Source organism: Pan paniscus, chromosome 5 (genome assembly GCF_029289425.2).
Source record: "Pan paniscus chromosome 5, NHGRI_mPanPan1-v2.0_pri, whole genome shotgun sequence".
Lineage (NCBI taxonomy): Eukaryota > Metazoa > Chordata > Mammalia > Primates > Hominidae > Pan > Pan paniscus.
In genome coordinates this window covers 174,829,108-174,849,102 of record NC_073254.2, presented here as the reverse complement: position 1 = coordinate 174,849,102, position 19,995 = coordinate 174,829,108, and the positions used below count along the sequence as shown (strand labels likewise).

Here is a 19,995-nt window from a genome sequence, read left to right as displayed (position 1 = left end):
GTACCACTCTGGTGGAGGATGTTGATAATGAGAGCCTGTGCAAGTGTGGTGGGTGGGGGCTTATGGGAATCCTCTGTACTTTTGGCTCCATTTTGCTGTGAACCTAAAAAACTGCTCTAAAAAATAAAGTTTTACACTGCACCCCGCCCCCCAAAAAAGGTGTGGGGCAGGAGGACAAAAAGGCACTGCAAGACTTCTGATGTGATAGATAATACCAATCCTACAGCATTTTGCTTCTCAAGTATTCTTGCTAAAACAGGTGAACCGGAATCTAAGCAAGCCTTTGGTGCTAACTTCCATTTTACAGGAAATGCAAAGACAGTAATTTCAGTACCACAAAGAAGCAAAAAACCAAATCCATTATTTAAGCTCTTATATACAGAATGAACTGTTTCTTCAACAAGTCATGAAGCATTAAGAAAAGGAAGGGAGGACTGGGGTAGGACTGCACTAACATTAAGACATTTAATACACATAGCAAAACAAAAAACACACAAATAGGATGAGAGGACCTTCTCTGAATTTTGACTAAAATAAAACCAATCATAAGAGTTTAAGACAACCAAGCAAATTTCAATAAGAACTGTCATTTACCGTTAGTATTTTAGAAATTATCTAACGTGCATTTGTCTTAAAGCTTTCATAATAAAAATATTAACGGTAATTCACAAGAATGAGAACTGACACACTAAAATTAACACTACCATGAATAAAGAAAACTCTAAAAGTAGAAAACTTACATGTTGGTACTACTGGTGGAATCGTAGGGGGTGGCACAACAGGTGGGGGAACTGGAGGCGGCATGAAACCTAGACGGAAAAAAAACCCCCAAAAAATAGCACAAGAAAAATTACTTATTTTAAATCAAAGATTCCAATAGCTACAAATGAAACTTCATATTCTTAAAATGGACTACAACCTCATATTTATATATATTTTTTCTATTTTAGAAATGGCTTTTATATACGCTGCCTTATTTGATCCCTAATAAGCTAGTAAAGCAAAGAGATCCTGATTTATGAGAACATCCTATTTATTTACTCATTCAAGTCCCGTAGCATGCTCTATGGTGCTGTAAAATCAAAAATTAATAGGAGCCAGGTAAACTGTTTATATATGCCATTTTACTTATTTGATACGTGTGTTTACTCACTAGATCAAAATATTTCCGTTAACTCTGGATAACACTATATTATGTTTTAAGCACTGAAGTAAATCTTCAATTTAATATTGGCTTTTTAATGATTTCAATTAAATTATTAATTTTAGATACCGAGTCTATGTTTCCCAGGCTGGTCTCAAACTCCTGGGCTCAAACAATCCTGCTACTTCAGCCTCCCGAGTAGCTGGGACCAGAAGCACACACCATGGCACTCGGCTTCTTAATCATTTTAAATACCACACTATAAATTTACTTCTTTGCATTTTTTGAAATATAAAGCTACCATTACATTCAACTAGAAAATAGTGACTAAAATAATTCTAAACTATAAAATCTACTTTGGTATTCGAGGTTTGTTCCTCCTCTCATAATCCTGATTATAACTAAATTTTGTGGTAAATTACATGATACACACATTTAATTTTATTTTTAATAAAATATATTTTGTACATTTTAAAAAGTGGCTAAAAATAAGGAAAGAATAAAAATACATGATTTTTCAACAAACTAATAAGGAACAATGACTTTATAAAGCCTATATGGTTATGATTTTTGAAATAATCACTTAAAAATATCTTCTGAAATATTTAATTTTGAAATCACAAATACAGAAAATTAAACTTTTCAATATTTAAAATAAAGTTATTAAAATCTGTATCAATTTCCAATTACACATTAAACTGTAATTTAGAACACTTACATGACCTATAAATTACAACCATTCTCAAATTTATTTTTTAGTCTTGCTAAAAACTCTACCCAACATCTAAGAAGTTACAGAAGTCAACATACCGTATTTCTTCTCTTATAATATGCAAATAATTCATGAATTCAAATGCATTTTAATTTGGAAAAACTATATATATATTGTTTTGACCTAATAAACTTTGATAACAAAATTCTTGAATTAGAGTTTCTAGGTAAAGACTATAACTTAAATGCGTATCTCATCAATATGCATATATAATTGCTTATATAGTTTAAGATGGAGCTTTTAGGCTGTGCGCGGTGGCTCATACCTGTAATCCCAGCACTTTGGGAGGTTGAGGTGGGAAGATCACTTGCTTCCAGGAGTTCACAAGTATCTCTCCATCATTCTTCTAAGCTAACCTCCCATGGTCTAATAATAAAAGCTTTTTTTTTTTTTGAGACAGGGTCTCACTCTGTCACCCATGCTGGAGTGTAGTGGTGCGAACACAGTTCACTGTAGCCTCCACCTCCTGGGCTCAAGCCTCCTGAGTAGCTGGGACTACAGGTGTGTACCACCTCACCTGGCTACTTTCTTATTTTTTGTACAGACAGGGTGTCACTCTGTTCCTGGGCTGGTCTTGCACTCCTGCACCCAAGCAATCCTCCCACCTCAACCTCCCAAAGTGCTGGGATTACAGGTGTGAGCTACCATGCCCGACCTAAAAGCTCTATCTTAAACTATATATGTAAGTTGTGTTTAAGTAATCTATAGTTTTTACCTGGAAAATCTAATTCAAGAAACTTTTTTTGTTTATCAGTAATTTATTAGGTCAGTACTTGCTTTGGCAGCACATACCCTAAAACTGGAACAATACAGAGATTAGCATGGCTCTTGTGCAAGGATGACACACAAATTTGTGAAGTGTTCCATATTTAAAGAATAAAAATAATTTATTAGGTCAAAACAAAGTATTACAAATTCAATTAGCCTTTTAAATATAATTTCTAATGTCAAAATGGAGCCTACTGATTCTTAGGAGGGACAATGCAAATTTTCTGATGAAATGCTGATAATTATTAGAGAACTTTCATATAAAAACTGCAATGGAAATTTTACATTACTTTAAGAGTAATAATTCTTTTTTTTTTTTCACCTTTTTTTCTTTTTGAGACAAAGTAATTGCTCTGTTACCCAGGCTGGAGCACAGTGGTGTGACCTTGGCTCACTGCAACCTCTGCCTACCAGGTTCAAACCATTCTCCTGCCTCAGCCTCCCGAGTAGCTGGAATTACAGACCTGCGCCACCACGTCTAGCTAATTTTTGTATTTTTAGTACAGATGGGATTTCACCATGTTGGCCAGGCTGGTCTCAAACTCCTGATCTCAAGTGATCTGCCCACCTTGGCCTCCCTAAGTGCTGGGATTACAGATGTGAGCCACCATGCCCGGCCATGGTTTTCAATTATTCTAAAGAAATTCAATATTTCTCTGTCAGTGCTGCTTCTCCCACCAATCTGCATCCTGAGAACAAGTTAGAAAATAAAATTCTCTGGCCCCTACCACAGACCGAGTAAAGCAAAAACAGTGGAGGCTGGGCCCAGCAATCTGCGCTTTAACGAGCCTATGCATGCTAAGGTCTCAGAACCACTGCTCTATGGTACTTAAATCTGGAAGAAAAACAACTTAAATGATAATCTAAATAGAGTTCAAATATTAAAACAAAAATTCCTTACCAGGTGGTGGTTGTGAAGGGTTAAAACTTGCTCTTAAAAAAGGAGGTGGAGGGATTGGACTGAATCCAGGAGGAGGAACCGGCATCGACACAGGAAATGCTGGTGGGACTAAACTAACTGTAGGCACGGCTGGCGCCACTGGAATCTTTTGTGGATAGACAAAAAAGTTCACTCATCAGTTTATTCACCGGCATCTTGGAACAACTAAAGGCATATTATTCTATTTCTCTTTCAGGATGGTAACAAATACTATTAAAAAGGGTTTTATGCCCCCTTTTTGTATACTTGCAAGTGAACCTACTTAGGGTAAAAACAAGGCAATGTTATTCAACAGATAGTTTTTACTTGGAGATTATGAATTTGATCTTACATTCAAGTGATGTAAACTAATGGTCACCTAGTTCAACACTGAATGTTATGCTCCATTTTAAACTGCCATCTCCCACTCAGTAATACCTGTTATGCAACCTAACCACCATTAGGAAACATGTCAATAACAGTTTTAGAATGGCCTAAATTTCTCATAATTTATTTTCTAATCCTAGCATAAGTACCTTTTACTCACTCTAGGTAAAGTCGCAAGTATTCATCTGCACCACAGCTTTACCTCTCCTGTAAATTTCACATTACATCAAGTGTCTATTCAACATCCCAATTGTGCTGACAGAAAGATACTTCTACCTAACAACATGTATGAAACAACTGATTTTCCAGTCGTCCTTCCCAAAAGAACTCTTCTCACAGTCTTTCCCAGTCTCAGATAATGGTAACTCTATCTTTCCAATTTCTTGGACCAAAAACCTTGCCTCTGCTTTTGCTCATAATAACCCCAAATCCAATCGTACCAGTAAAAGTCCTGTTGGCTACAACACCTTCAAAATACACCTAGTATCTGACCATTTCTCATTACCTCCACTATTTTCTCATTACCTCCAGTACAATAGACACTCCAGAAGTCTATTCTGAGCCACCACCAGCTCTCATCTGGATTGCTACAACTGTCTTTTAACTGGTCTCCCTGCTCAAAGCTCACTACAGCCTATTCTCAAAATAGTAACCAGTGCAATCCTTTAAAACTGTAAGCCAGATCAAGTCACTCCTCTGCTCAAAATCCTCCAATGACTCCTCATCTTTCTCTCTCTCTTTTTGTCACATGTACAGACCCACCATCCATCTCATTCCAAGTGAAAGCCAAAGTCCTTAGAGAGGACTGGCTTTATTCTAGCCCACTTAACACTCCTGGACCACACCAACCATATTCCTGGTGTGGGACCTGTGCACTGGTTGTTGCCTCTGAACAGAATGTTCATCATCAGATATCCACATGGTTAACTCCCTTGGTACTTTTAAGTCATTGCTCAAATTTCTCATTCTCAATTAGGTCTATCCTCACCATTCTGTTTAAAATAGATCCGCCTTACGCTACTTTTTTCCTTCCATAGGATCTCATAATCATATTTATTTTACGTTTTCTGTCACCACTATTGAGAATAAAAGCTCCAAAAGGGCAGAGATTTCTGGGGGTTTTTCACTGATACCTAGAAGAGTGAGTGTCACAGAGCCAGTACTCAATAAATATTTGTTCAATAAACAAACATATTTAAATATGAATGACATCATTTCTAAAAATAATTTTTCAAAAAATTTTAATCAAACTCATTAAAATAACTTACTGTTCTATCAATTTGACTCCTCAGAAAAACATGAACCTAAAAAAATCCTCTGAGTTTTCAGAAACAATATTTCCATATTTACCTTTATTTTAAACCTAAGGTGTTTATAGCACAATGATACCACAGCATTAGCAGACTTTTTTTTAATTTAAAAGAAATATTCTTTTCCCTAACACTACTGACAAACATTTATTCTGATATGGAGATTTTCATTCCGGTTTTATAAAGTAAATACATGATTAAAAACAGAAATGTAAAACAACACAAGAAAAAAAAAAACCCCACTTCAACACTAACCTGCAACATAGCAACAGGAGGAGGGAAAACCTCTGCCTGGGTTGTGACCACTGTCTCCTTTTCAACTGGAGTTGGGCTCTGAGTTGTCTGGACCGTCTCTTTAACAGGTTCTGAGCTTTTCACAGTTTCCCACTCTAAACAAAATATTTGAAATTGATTTCCTTTGGATAGGTGCAACTTTTCATTTTCTTCTTTGTATTCATTTATTTCACATCTAAATCCTTCATCTACCTTGGCACATCTTTAAGATATATCCACAACTGTAGGTGCCACTCTAGATTTCTGCCCAGATTAATCTCATTAGGATACTATGGAGTTCAAAAAACCATGACACATGAGACACAAAGGAAAGACACTAAAATATTTCATCTAAAGAAAACACTTAGAAGAGATACAATAGATATGTATCTCAATGGCTGGCTGATATAAGAGGAACTAACCGTACTCAATTTTTTTTCACAAAATACAACAAAGGAAGACCAACTAGGAGAGTATTAATCCAATACAATAAAATCCTTCTGAAAACACAGCTATGCAAAAAGAGAACAAAGAAGCTCTAATGGTTCCTCTCTCATGCTTCTCCATCTCATTCAAAGTAAAGATCAAGTAAGACAAATAAGATTTACATGACTTTGCCCCTCTGTACCTATCTGCCTTGATCTCCTACTACTCATTCCTCACTCACTCTGCGCAAGCTATAATGGTCTTATTTTTGAATACAAACATGGCACTTGCTGTTCCCTCCATATAGAATGCTCTTTCCCCAGATGGCTGCCTGCCTTACCCTTTCGAATATCACATTCTCCATCAGATCTTCTACAACCACATAAAAACTGCAATACCTCCACACCCACACTGCCCATCTCCCTTCCCTGATTTTTTTCTTAGAACTTATTGACACTAAAGTACTATATAGTTTATCTATTTTGTTTATTATCTGTTTTTTTCACAGATAATAAATGTGTGAAACATAGGCTAGTAAACTTTACAGCATTTGAGGCTTTATGGGTCATGTGTTCTCTGCTGCAAGTGTTCAACTGTTATTGCAAAAAAAAAAGTAAAACAGAATAGGAAAACAAGTGAGCATGGCTATGTTTCAATAAAACTTTATTTACAGAACAGGCTACCAACAGAAAACTTTATTTACGGAACAGGCTACCAACAGGATTTGGACCATGGGTATTAGGTTGCTGACCTCTGCGCTACACTCTACAAGAGGAAGAATTTTTGTCTATTTGTCTCACTGCCATAATTCCAGTTCCCAAAATTGGGCCTGACACACAGTAGAAACTAAAATATGTATTAAGTGAATACACTGGAATAAGCAGCCATTGGCGGGGTGGGGTGAGGAGTAGGCCTGACATGAAGAAAAAAAATGGTTCAAAATTTTACCTTGGTCTGAGAAACAAATATTCTGAAAATTAGCTAACTCTGATAAAAGAGCTAAGGTGTGAAGAAAAAAGGTGTATGCATCTATTTCAGTTCTTTTTCAAATGTTTAGATTTCCTATTGGTTATAACTGCAAATCATTTTGTCAATTTTTAATTGAAATCTTTTAAAATAAAAAGATAATTTTGGGGATTAAAAAAAAGCAGGCTGATGATTATTTGGTATTGTAAAAGGCATCCCAGAAAGTATATAACATTGTATGAATCTGAACTCCCTAAACTACGATTCTATTGCTGCTATTTTCAACATGGATACTACTCAAAATAATCTGCAAAGTGTTTCAAAAAAACTTCTCAAGTTCCCACTTAAACTGAAGCAATTAGAAATATTTAGTTTCAAAAATCCCTCCCACACATAACTCTCAAGTATCAAATTGAAAAAAACACACATATATTTAAAAATGCTACATTTATATAGACTTCTATACTTTCTAATCTATACTTTGACATCTATTAAAATAGGTCCCATTAAGCATGTACACTAGGGCATAGTAATGTATCTTTTCTCTTTTTTGGGAGATGAATCCAGGATACACAGTTAACGCTGTCATCCCAAATTCACTTCAGCTACAACCTTCTGAGCATACTTTTTTTTAACAATAAAAAGACCTTAGAATTCTTACCAGTATTTACAGTCTCCTGATCAATCATGCCTCCTTCTGCAAAACCTTCCAAGTCATCCACTTTAACTTTTTCCCATGGTATATATGTAACTCCAAGATCCACATCCCAGAATTGTTTGTATTCTGTTTTTACACCTTTGTTTAAAGCCCAAGCGATCTATTGTAAATGGGAAGAGGAAAAAAGAAAGGTTATATATACATACTATAAAAACAAGGTAAAAAGTTCAAAATTTTATTTAAACAATGTAAACACATTAAAATTGGTTTTAGAAAACAGCTGGAAAAGCAAAGCTGAAAAACTAATAGTAGCCAAAAGAATTTTTTTCCAGTTGTTTCCCTTTGTCTGAGACAGGGTCTCACTCAGTCACCCAGGCTGGAGTGCAGTGGCATGATCATGGTTCACTGCCTTGACCTTCTGGGCTCAAGCCATCGATATTCCTGCCTTAGCCCTGCAGCAGCTGGGACTGCAGGCAGGCAACACCATGCCCAACTAATTTTTGTATTTTTTAGTAGAGACAGGGGTTGTCCTTAAGTGCTGGACAGGTGTGAGCCACTGTGCCTCGCCAGTTTTGTTTTTTAAAATAAAACTTACATTAGACATAGTATTTACAATAAAGGATTTCCACTTCTTTTTGTAACTCTAATAGTGCAGTGCAATTCCAAAGAAAATCCAAATCCACTTTTCACCATAAAAATGTCAACCTACATGAGGGGTGATTAGAATAGCATTTTCTTCACTTTTTGAGACAGGGTCTCACTCTGTCGCCCAGGCTGGAGTGCAGTAGCATGATCATGGCTCACTACAGCCTTGACTTCATGGGCTCAAAAGATCCTCCCACCTCAGCCTCCCAAGCAGCTGGGACCATAGATGCATACCATCACACTCAGCTAATTTTTAAGTTGTTTTGTAGAGATGAGGTCTCGCCATGTTGTCCAGGCTGCTCTTAAGACACTCCTGGACTCAAGTGATCCTCCCACCTCAGCCTCCCAAAGTGCTGGGACTGCAGGTGTGAGTTGCCACACCTGGTCTGTTATTTTAGAAAAAATCTTTTATTCCAGAGGAGACTAGGGACACTTTAGTTTACACAAGAAACTCAGTCATGAATGAAAAAAGATGAGCATATATTAACTTTAATGAAAGTAGTTAAAGTTTTCAATTCAGTTGCAGAAACTGATGAGATAAATCAACTTCAAATAACAGAAATCAAACTGAGTTAATCATAGAAAGTAATGGAAAGATATTTTTAAAACTCTCAGTATAAAGATTAGGAAGAAAATAAAAATATTCTGATAGATAATCTCTTCACAAGGGCCTGGTTTATATTTTAAAAAGATGTCAAGAAAAAAGAAGAAATCAATAATATAATTAGAAGGTATAGTTAAGGAGTACTGGGAGGAAAAGTGAATGAAAGACAATACTATAAAATGAACACGTTGTACTCATAGAATGGTGCCCTAGTTGACTCAGAAAGCTGTGCAAGTGTAATTTCAAGGAAGTAATTGACTAAAGTTCTCGTTATTGGACTTATTTTTACCTACATCTAATTCTATAACTCAACGAACTGAAACAATAAGTTTCTGATGAGGTTTGTCCATAACATTTAAAAAGAATATAATACAGAGACATTCTAATAATCCAATAAAAGAAGAGCTTGTGACCCTCTTGTGAAAAACTCAGACTTTAACATAACAGACATTAAAAATACTGCCCCTACCCCAAGTTCCAATCCACCAAATCTCACCTTAATGACCTTGGACCCAATTTTATATGATCCAGAACTGAGTTTCTGAAGAGCTCGAAATGCATCTTGTCGATGAACCATGCAGACATAAGCACAGCCCCGGGGAGGAATCATCTAATAAAAAAAAATTGTTTTAAGAAAAGGTATAAGAACAGAAACTCATTCTGGTATTTTATGGTTTAAATGACACAAAACATTGACTACTTACTAATACTTCAATTCTGATAGATTACTGACTTATTTTCCCCTTTCTTCCTCCAGCTGTTTATTAGTAGGTACAATTCATGTACAATTAATAACTCAATTTTCAAAATCCCAAAATTCAGAACTCAATTAGGTATCATAAGCCACGATAAATGTGAAATCTTAAATATCACATGGCAATATTTTCTGAATACAGAAAAAGAACTATTAAAAACAAAACAAAATGTATAACTTCGTATATATAATACCACCAGATAAAAGGAAAGTAGTATTATATGGCCAAAATATTTGAAGGCAACAATTTATTCCTAATATTACTTCAATTTTTCCAAATGTTATACTGAGTAATGCAAAGAGGATTCTTCTTTTGGGGAATTATCTTATCCTTAATATAAAATCCATAATCTGAAACAATTGATGATAAAAATTTTCAGTCTTATAAAACTTTATTTTGTTCAAGTGCTTCTGGCAAAGTTTTAACATAAAGAAAATAGCCTCAGTGTTAAGATCTGAGACTGATTTATAAAGCATTTAACTATTCTACACCAGACCATACAATTATCCTTAATATATTAACTCAGAAAACTATTCACAGCATTTGTTTCTTTCTGAGAAACTCAAAAGGCATTCTATCATTTTATTTTCACTCTATACCTAATAAACCATATCTGTTATTAAAGCTTACATAGAAACCTTTTCCTCAGCCTTGCTAACACTTCAAGCTACTGCCTCTTTAATATTAATATCAAACTTATTAAAAGAGAAATATATCTAAACCTTGACATTCTTCTTTATCTATTGCAATCTAGCTCTAATTCCTCACCAACCCACTGGAAAATACTCTACTCTCTTCAAGCTCACCAATGACCTACTAAATGCCAAACTGAATGGACTTTGTCTTTGAAGTCCCCAAAATTAAATGAGTGGATTATGAATCTTCATTTCACAAAATAACTTAGTGCTTATTATTTATAAGTACTATGCTCTCAAAACATAATACAATAAAGGAGAGGGATAAGGCAAACAGATGCTCAAGGGACCGTGATACAAGAAAGATTACAAATACGATCATCAAACAGGAAAATCCAAAATGCTACTTGGACGCAAGGTCTGTTCAGAGCAATGATTCTTGCTGTGCGTCAGAACCACCTATGCAGCTGTGACACTTTGCTAAAAATTTGAAGACATTGAGCATGGGCATCCCTAATTTTTCAAATGTCAAGACATATTACTGATATGCAGCTAGAACTGAGAATCACTAGTTTAAAGGTAGGGGTAAATCAGAAAGAAACTTCAGAGAAAGTATATGATTATAGACTCTGAAAGACAGTGATGTTTTGACAGGTAAAATCTAAAAAGACAAAAGAATAAGAGAGGTCGACAGCACTCTTGTGGTATAGAAAGAGAAATCTGAAGTACCCAAGTTGAAATCCGTAACCAATCATCTTTTTATCACCTGTGTAACTCAAGCAAATCACTTAGTTTCCTCATTAGAAAACAACAGTATTTGAATTACTTAACCAGCTTCTTATGAGGCTCCAAAAAGATCATACACAGTCAAAAGTAAGATGCAAAATGGTTCAACTCAACTCAAATAAAGAATTCTGTTACTATTACAGAAAAGTCAAGTTTGGCCATTTAAGGAAGACTGGGAACTAAGACTAGAAAGGAAAACTGGGCAATTTTCTGATAAATAATGATAAAAAGATCCCACAGACATAAAACTGTAACCACAGGGAATGAAATCAGACGCCTGATGAATTAAGTCTCCTCATACTTCCTGTTTACCAGGATGGATGGATGGATGGATAAATGTCTCCCCAAACAAATGACTACAAAACATTTCACCACACAGCAGGAGGAAGAAAGACAGACAGCACATAATTTTTAAATAAAAGAACAATTAAAATAGCTAACCAAAGATGTCTGACCCTCAGGGAGAAGCATCAGGCCTCATGAAGAATAAAACACAGACTCAAAGGAGGAGACTGAGTGGTGCAAAACTAGTGCAAGAATCAAGAGTGAAAGAGTTATGCTCAACTTACTAGCAATTCGCTGGCCATACTGATTTTCTTACCTAACATTTGCTCTGTTTGATAAAAAAGAGAGTAAAAGAGCACGAGAGGGTGAGAGAGTGAGAAGAAAAAGGCAAAAGAAACTGGGATCCTAAGTCCGGCTGTGTCTCCACGACTGCTTCTGTGGTCATGTGCAAGTGACTACAATTCTGTGGAACTCTCCATTTCCTCAGAGGCAGTTTTTAAAAAAAAGGAATTAAACCAGACCACACATAGGGTTCCTGCTAACTCAAACATTTGATGATGTCAGGAATCAAGCATGGTACACTGCTATAAAACTCAAGAACATTTTGTTAGAATTCCACTAAAAAATAAAAATAATTAAGGAGAGAAACAGCACCAAAATAAACACAGACATTATCAAAGTAAAGCAATCCTTTTAAAGATGTGTATTATTTAAGGCAGACATTACTGGGCTAATTAGGAACAGAAGTGATTCTTTGTATTAATAAAAACCTCCTTTTTTAAAACCTTAAATTATTAAGAACTGATACTTGCATTAATGGATTCAATCTGTCCAAACTCTTCAAACAGGTTGGTTAAGTCTTGCTGTGTTGCCTTCTTGTCCACTTGCCCAACCCAGAGAGTAGTACTACATACTGTCAAGACACAAGAGACAAATGACCTAAATCATCTAGACATAGTTACTTCTTTGAAAAGTAATTGAGGAAAAAGCAGTAATACACATAATAATTAGATTTAAGATAATATATTTAAAAATAATTGTCAATGAACACTTGCATCTGTTATGTTTAAAAACAACTAAAATCACAAGTATTAATTCACATCTCTGCCAAGTCAACCACTTACATGTCACCTGTTTTCAAGCTTGGCTGCACACCTGAACCATCTGTGGATGCCAGGGTCCCACTCTAAGAGGATGAGTGGCATGCAGTGTCAAAGACAGGAACTGAGAGTTGTAAAATTCCCTAGGTGATTCTAATGTGCAACAAAGTTTCAAACCCACTTCTCACCGCAATCCCATTTGTGAACCTTTTATTTATTTATTTATTTTTGAGACGGAGTCTCACTCTGTCGCCCAGGCTGGAGTGCAGTGGCACAATCTCGGCTCACTGCAAGCTCCGCCTCCCAGGTTCATGCCATTCTCCTGCCTCAGTCTCCCGAGTAGCTAGGACTACAGGTGCCCGCCACCACACCCGGCTAATTTTTTGTATTTTTAGTAGAGACGGGGTTTCACCATGTTAGCCAGGATGGTCTCGATCTCCTGACCTCATGATCTGCCCGCCTCGGCCTCCCAAAGCGCTGGGATAACAGGCGTGAGCCACCGCGCCCGGCCTGTGAACCTAGCGTCTTTCTCTGCTGGAAGGATTAAGTGAATGTGTCTCCCTAATCAAGAGATAAATCTAAAAACAGCATCTTATCCTTAAGGAAACAATACTTTCTGGGAAGATACAAAGGGAAAATGGCCAAATCAGAACCCCTTAACCCCTTGAAAGACTTAAAGATACTTAACTGTTGAAAGCCACATCCCCTTAACAAATATTAAACATGAGACACCTTGCCTACTTTCAGCTGTACTGTTCATGCCTCCACGAATGCCTTCTTTTACAGAAGACATTTATTTAAAAAATATTTATAGCTGACACCTTTGCAGAATTTTCATGTTATATTTGGATTTATGTCAATATCCACATTTCTGGCTACCTTTGATCTATAATAAGACAGGTTTCAGGCAGGTTTTACTCTATGGCTAATTTAGCCCCACATGAAGGTACCCTTGGCAAGATCACTACTGAGTGCCCTAGGCTTTTCAACCAGGTCTCTCCACTCTGGCTAGTCAGAACTCTAACATCTTCTAGACCTGTGTAAGCTTTAGGAATCACTTAGCTAACACAGAGTCCCTGGTCATTGTTCTTTCCCTGCAAGCTGTTTATCTCCTGTAAGTCTTACCCTATGCATATTCAATTTAATCTTCAACCAAAGTCTCAAGGAGCTCTGCATTAGGTTTGTTTTTCGTTTGTTTGTTTCTGAGACAGGTCTCACTCTGTTGCCCAGGCTGGAGTGCAGTGATGCGATCTCAGCTCTCTGCAACTTTCACCTCCCGGGCTCAAGTGATCCTCAGCCTCGCGAGTAACTGGGACTACAGGTGTGCGTCATCATGCTCAGCTAATTTTTGTTGTATCTTTAGCAGAGATGTGGTTTCACCACGTTGCCCAGGCTGGTCTCAAACTCCTGGTCTCAAGTAATTTCAAAGTGCTGGAATTACAGAGGCAAGCCACCATGCCTAGCCTTGTAACAGTTTTTTATTGCTGCTATAACAAAATAACATGAAGTTAGAGTAAAACAAATATATTCTCTTATAGTTCTGAAGATCTACTATGGGTCAGCAGGTACGCATTCCCTCTAGAGGGCTCTAGGGGAGAATCTGTTTCCTTACCTTTGCTAGGTTCTACAAGCTGCCTGCCTTCCTTGGCTCATGGTCCCATCCTTCGTCTTCAAAACCACCTCCACATTTCCCAAATTCTCTCTCCTTTCATTATTACATCACCTTTTCTCTTCAACGTACTTGCTTCCCTCTTATGTACCCGTGTAATTAAACTGGGCCTTCTGGATAATCCAGGTTCATCTCCCCACCTCATGATCTCTAATTTAAAAGGGCCTGAAAAGTCCCTTTTGCCATACAATGTAACATATTTAAAAATCCCAATGATTTAAATGTAGATACCTTTTAGGGGGCCATTATCCAATCTACCACAAACCCTTAACAGAAGTCTGGGGCTCTGTCATGGAAAAGATCCCCCTGCCCCTTCATTTTTGGAGACGAGGTCTTGCTCTGTCACCCAGGCTGAGGCTGGAGTGCAATGTCCTAATTATAGCTCACTGCAGCCTCCTACTCCCTGGATTTAAGGCCTCCTCCTGTCTCAGCCTCCACAAAAGCTGAAACTATAGGCACACCATCACCATGCTTGGCTAAGTTTTTATTTTTAGTACAGACATGGTTTTGCTCTTTCCCAGGCTGGTCTCAAATTCCTGGCCTCAAGCAATCCTCCCGCCTTGGCCTTCCAAAGTACTGGGATTATAGGTTTGAGCCAGTATACTCAGCCTTAAGGATTCTTCTGTTTTTTGTTTTGTTTTGTTTTGATATAGGGTCTTGCTCTGTTCCTCAGGTTGGAGTGCAGTGGCACAATCATATCCCACTGCAGCTTCTCAACCTCCTAGGCACAAGTGATTCTCCCACCTCTTTCTTGAGTAGCTGGGACTACAGAGATGTGAACCACCTTGCCGAACTATTTTTTTTTTTTTTTTTTTTTTTTTGGCGGTAGTGATGGCATCTCACTTTGTTGCTCAGGCTGGTCTTAAACTCCTGGCCTCAAACAATCTGCTGGCCTGTGCCTCCCAAAGTAGCTTGGATTACAGGTGTGAGCCGCTACACCTGGCATTCTCTTTTTCCTCTTTATTACTGGTTCTGCATATTCCAGCTGCCTTAATCTCCCTGAACTCTGTTCTATATTTCCCATCTCTTTCAATATTATCTCTCTACACATTTTTCCCATAGGAAACTCCATTATTTTCCCCAGAAAGCATTAATGATTCTTGTCATCCCATGCAGAAGGGACACTTGATTCCTGGAATGTTATTATTCACTGGTGCTTTATATCCCCTAGACTATTCATGAAAACCTTGTGTTCTAAAATCCATGCTAAAGACCAATAAATCGTATGAAAACACTACCATATGTTTAAAATGTGTTAAGAAAGAATACAAACCACAGGAAATTGATACTGCTTTTGAATAAGGAGAGTTGTGAGGTAAACAATCACAGATTATTTTTCACTGTATAGGCATACCTTGGAGCTACGGCAACTTTGGTTCCAGACCACCACAATAAAGCAGATATCACAGTATGGTTAAGTCACATAAATTGTTCTTCCCAGTGCATACAAAAGATATGTTTACACTACACTGTAACCTATTAAGTGTGCAATAGCATTATGTCTAAAAACAAAAATGTACATACCCTAATTTTAAAATACTTTTTGCAAAAAAAAAAAAAAAAAAGCTGACATAGAGACAAAGTAGGCACCTGCTATTGGAAAAATAGTGCCAAGAGAGGTACTCAACATAGGGTGGTCACAACCCTTCAATCTATTAAAAAAAAAAAAAAAAAAAAGGCAGTATCTTCAAAGCACAATGAAGTGAAGTGCAATAAAACAAGGTATGCCTGTATTTGGTTATGCGTTTTTTATTCACGTGCTTTTATTTTCTTTTTTGCTGTTTGTTGTGCCCATGAAAATAAAACAGAAATAAAAAATAAATTCCACAGTTAAAAACTATGTAAACAGCACACGTATTTACTGCGGCACTACTCACAGTAGCAAAGATTTGGAACCAATCCAAATGTCCATCAATGATAGACTGGATTAAGAAAATGTGGCACATATACGCTATGGAATACTATGCAGCCATAAAAAAGGATGAGTTCATGTCCTTTGCAGGGACATGGATGAAGCTGGAAACTACCATTCTCAGCAAACTATCACAAGGACAGAAAACCAAACACTACATGTTCTCACTCATAGGTGAGAATTGAACAATGAGAACACTTGGACACAGGGCGGGGAACATCACACACTGGGGTCTGTCAGGGGGGTGGGGGGGTGGGGGAAGGGTAGCATTAGGAGAAATACCTAATGTAAATGACAAGTTGATGTGTGCAGCAAACCAACATGGTACATGTATACCTATGTAACAAACCTGCACTTTGTACACAAGTACCCTAGAACTTAAAGTATAATTTAAAAAAAAGAAAAAACTTAGATGACGGGTTGATGGGTGCAGCAAACCACCATGGCACCTGTGTACCTATGTAACAAACCTGCACGTTCAGCACATGTATCCCAGAACTTAAAGGAAAATAAAATAGAAAATTAAATGGTTAAAAAAAAAAAAACTGTGTAAACAGTGAAATCAACAACATGACAAATTAAGTGAGAAATTAAATGAGAGCAACTCCATACAAAATCCTTACTCTAATATTGGCAAATAAATAGATAATTCTGAACGTCTTAATGGTAATCATGCGAGAAAGCACAGTAGAGATTTTTGTGGTTAAATGTTTGACATTATTTCTTTTATCAGCCAGCACTAAAATGTTTAGATGTATACCCTCACCCTAAGGGACAAACAAACTTCTAGAGCAAGGATAATCAATATTATCAGGTTGACACTAGCTCTCACAACCAGGTAAAATTCATGCAAGATAGCCAAGGCCTACAAGAACTCCCAAAACTTAGTAAGAAGATGGCTATTGCCTTTTATTATAGGCCTGGGTTTCCAAGACGCTCTAGTAGCACAAATTATACCAATTATTTTTCTAACTCCCTGGCAGAGGGAATTTACGTGGAAGTCTTCAGAAATTAGATAACACAATCAATGTTTAGCTCTTTGGAAAGAATGACAATTTGTTCGATTTTATGTACTTCTTTGCCCATATGTAAACTCTTAGTTCATCTTAAAAGTCATAACCCACACCAAGAATACCCTAGGCAAAATTTGGCACTAATTAAAACTTATTTTGCTGTGCTTAACATTCCTACCAAGTGAACCCTCCCCACACCTGCTCCAAAACCAAACCCCACCACTACCGAATCTGTTCTAATCATACGTAATTGACTAACATGTAACCGTGCAAAGTTTATACAGTAGGAATTATCCTGTAGTGCTAACCCATTAACATTATAATTACTTTAAAAATTAGATATAGCTAAGTATATGCTTCCTTTAATAATTATTCCTACAGACCTGGTGGCCATAATTGCTAAGAATACTATAGACAGAACTCACTGTGTCCATGCTACAGATACCAGCCTAGTCTGCTTTTTCAGTCAATATGTATTTTCTAACTTGCATTTGAAAAACAAACAAACAAAAAATCAACCCTCAATGACCTTGGTATTTGAATGGAATCTGTTCTTCCTTTTTCTTCTCTTCTCTATCATGTTACAAAAACCAGAGACATTACTCATTTACCAAACCACTTTTAAACTTAATCTGAAAATAAAATTTGGCTGAGAGACTTTGTAGCAGATAACTATTTTTTAAATATTAATTGAAACCAAAGCGTTGCAGATATATGTTACTTACCACTTAGTGTTTTAGATCTAATTGGAGGTAATCCCTTTTTCTGTCGTTCTTTCTCCCTTTCTCTGGCTCTCCTTTCACTTGAATACGACCGTGATGATTTCCTCTTTCTTTCTCTTGAGCGGGAGCGTGATCGCTTTCTGTGTTTACGCTTTCTAGAACCAGACCGTGACCTAGACCTTCGTTTTCTTGGTGATCTACAAAAAATTTTCATTTTACTTCTAATGACAATGTTTTCTTTCTACCAAATCTGTCACTTCTAAGTGAGGGAAAAAACAATAACAAAAAAGTTGTCTTATATTTAGTGACAATATGTTAAAATACTCTGAAGTAAAATCAAGTCTCAAAAATGCATTTTACTTAAATCCGTGTGCTGCTTAGGTCCATATTAGTTGGCAATGATTCTGAGTATGGGTGACTATTCACAATGAAGAGGAAAAAGATTCTAGAAAGGGCCTCACTTTCTCTTAGTGCATTCCAACTCATTTTTCAAACAGAAGAACAGGAATGAAAGACCAAAGAAAATTAAAAGACCATTTAAGTGTCAGAGCATTAGGCCACTACATAATTCTGCTTAGTAGTTTCCAACTTATAAAATTTTATGGTGCTTGTAGAAGGTGACACTGAAACACTTTCTTTTTTGCCTGTCAACCACATGCCATTGAGCTCTCTTCAAAATGCTTAGTAAGATGCTGCTAATGACAAATGAAGATATCTTCAGCATTAAGATTGTTAATGCTTCAGGAAAATAATTCAGTGATACGCGGTGGGTTTAGAGAAAGTTGAACTGACAGGCTCTCATTTGCAATAGATAAATATAAAGAACTTTGTGACAAGAAAAAGAAATGACTGAAAAACTCATCAAACGTACTGCCCCTCTTACAGCATTTACTGTTCAGATTTTCAGGGGCATTCATACGCAAAAAATAGGATACAAAAATGTTAAAGACTGATGTCTTTAAGTTAAGCTCATGAAGAAAACTGTTTCCTAACGGTTTGGTATTACAGTTAATGTTTATAAAAATAAATTTTGTAGTTTCATTTTTATAACCATTTTTGGTATCACTGTGAGATGAGTGGAATCCAGGAAATATGGCCTGACTTAACTGTTGTTCAGGGGCAACAATATTCTAAATTGGGTGTCATCATAATATTAACTAAAATAAAATATAATTCAAAATCCCTGTCTCATGATATGGCTGCCAATCTTATGTAAATTACTGAAATAAATAGCCACAGATATACCAATTAAAACAGAACAAAGGTTATCTTGTTTTTGGAATAACTTTTTTTCCGAGAGACTGTGAAAAAATATGTCATCCCAAGGAAACATTTCCTTTCATCCTGATGCAAAGAAATAAAGCCAACATTTTAAAGTTCACACACGGCTATTATTAAATATCATTGTAGAACCTTGAACGAGATCGTGAATGTGTTCTTGATCTTGAGCGAACCGCCACTTTCTTAGCTTCTTGTTCAAAGACCTCCTCTTCCACTCCATCTTGCCCTTCATCTATATCCATATCCTTGAAAGTCAAAAGAACAGCAAACAAACAGAAAGGCTGGTTGAGACAGAGTTATACATTGACAATTCTGTTTTTAAAAATATTGACAATAGGAGCATTAATGCCTAATACAGGGGTGTCCAATCTTTTGGCTTCCCTGGGCCCCATTAGAAGAAGTAATGTCTTTGGCCACACGTAAAATATACTAACACTAATGACAGCTGATAAGCTTTAAAAAAAAAATCGCAAAAACGAATCTCATATTGTTTTAAGAAAGTTTACAAATTTGTGTTGGGCTGCATTCAAAGCAGTTCTGGGCCATGTGCTTGGCCTAGGGGCCATGCTTAGGCCTTGGACAAGCTTGGCCTAATAGGTGAAACAATTACAAAGTGGAGCTTAAGCGTGGGAAAAAGATATTCAGGGTACTGCTAGTATAAAATATTTTATATGATTTCTTTAGCTACTTTTAGAAATTTATGACCCAGAAAAACATTTACTTTTACCTGTTGCTGAATATCTATGGAATCATCCAAATTGACTTCAGGTTCAAGAAAATGCTGCTGACTACTCCCTTGTGATGGTGACGCTGAATGCTCTGACCCAAATGTTCCTTCCTGGCTATCCTGAGGAGTGGCCTATTGAGAACATATACAAACACACAAAGATTGGGAGATACTTTTTGTTATGAATGAAAATGTAAACACAGCAAACATCACAATTACATGTTTAAAAACATGAGCC

General features: G+C 36.6%; 1 protein-coding gene and 1 non-coding gene across 22 annotated transcripts in view; one reads left to right on the top strand and one right to left on the bottom strand.

The window, feature by feature from the left end:
* Positions 1-19,995, bottom strand: part of SCAF8 (SR-related CTD associated factor 8) — a 259,488-nt gene that overhangs the window by 164,830 nt on the left and 74,663 nt on the right. For all 21 annotated transcript variants that reach the window (XR_008625803.2, XR_008625802.2, XR_008625801.2 and 18 more), the window contains 9 exons: positions 19,758-19,889; positions 19,163-19,275; positions 17,753-17,946; positions 12,146-12,246; positions 9,369-9,482; positions 7,627-7,783; positions 5,556-5,689; positions 3,586-3,730; positions 741-809 (listed from right to left, as the gene is read on the bottom strand). Coding sequence is in view for 12 of the 21 variants with exons in the window: in XM_008975063.4 (XP_008973311.1) it covers positions 741-809; positions 3,586-3,730; positions 5,556-5,689; positions 7,627-7,783; positions 9,369-9,482; positions 12,146-12,246; positions 17,753-17,946; positions 19,163-19,275; positions 19,758-19,889 (1,159 nt within the window). In the remaining 9 variants the exon portion in view is untranslated. The remainder of the gene's footprint in view (positions 1-740; positions 810-3,585; positions 3,731-5,555; positions 5,690-7,626; positions 7,784-9,368; positions 9,483-12,145; positions 12,247-17,752; positions 17,947-19,162; positions 19,276-19,757; positions 19,890-19,995) is intronic.
* On the top strand, positions 2,686-2,789 carry LOC112440182 (U6 spliceosomal RNA). The gene has a single exon (XR_003028370.1). It is a non-coding gene; the product is annotated as a U6 spliceosomal RNA (small nuclear RNA).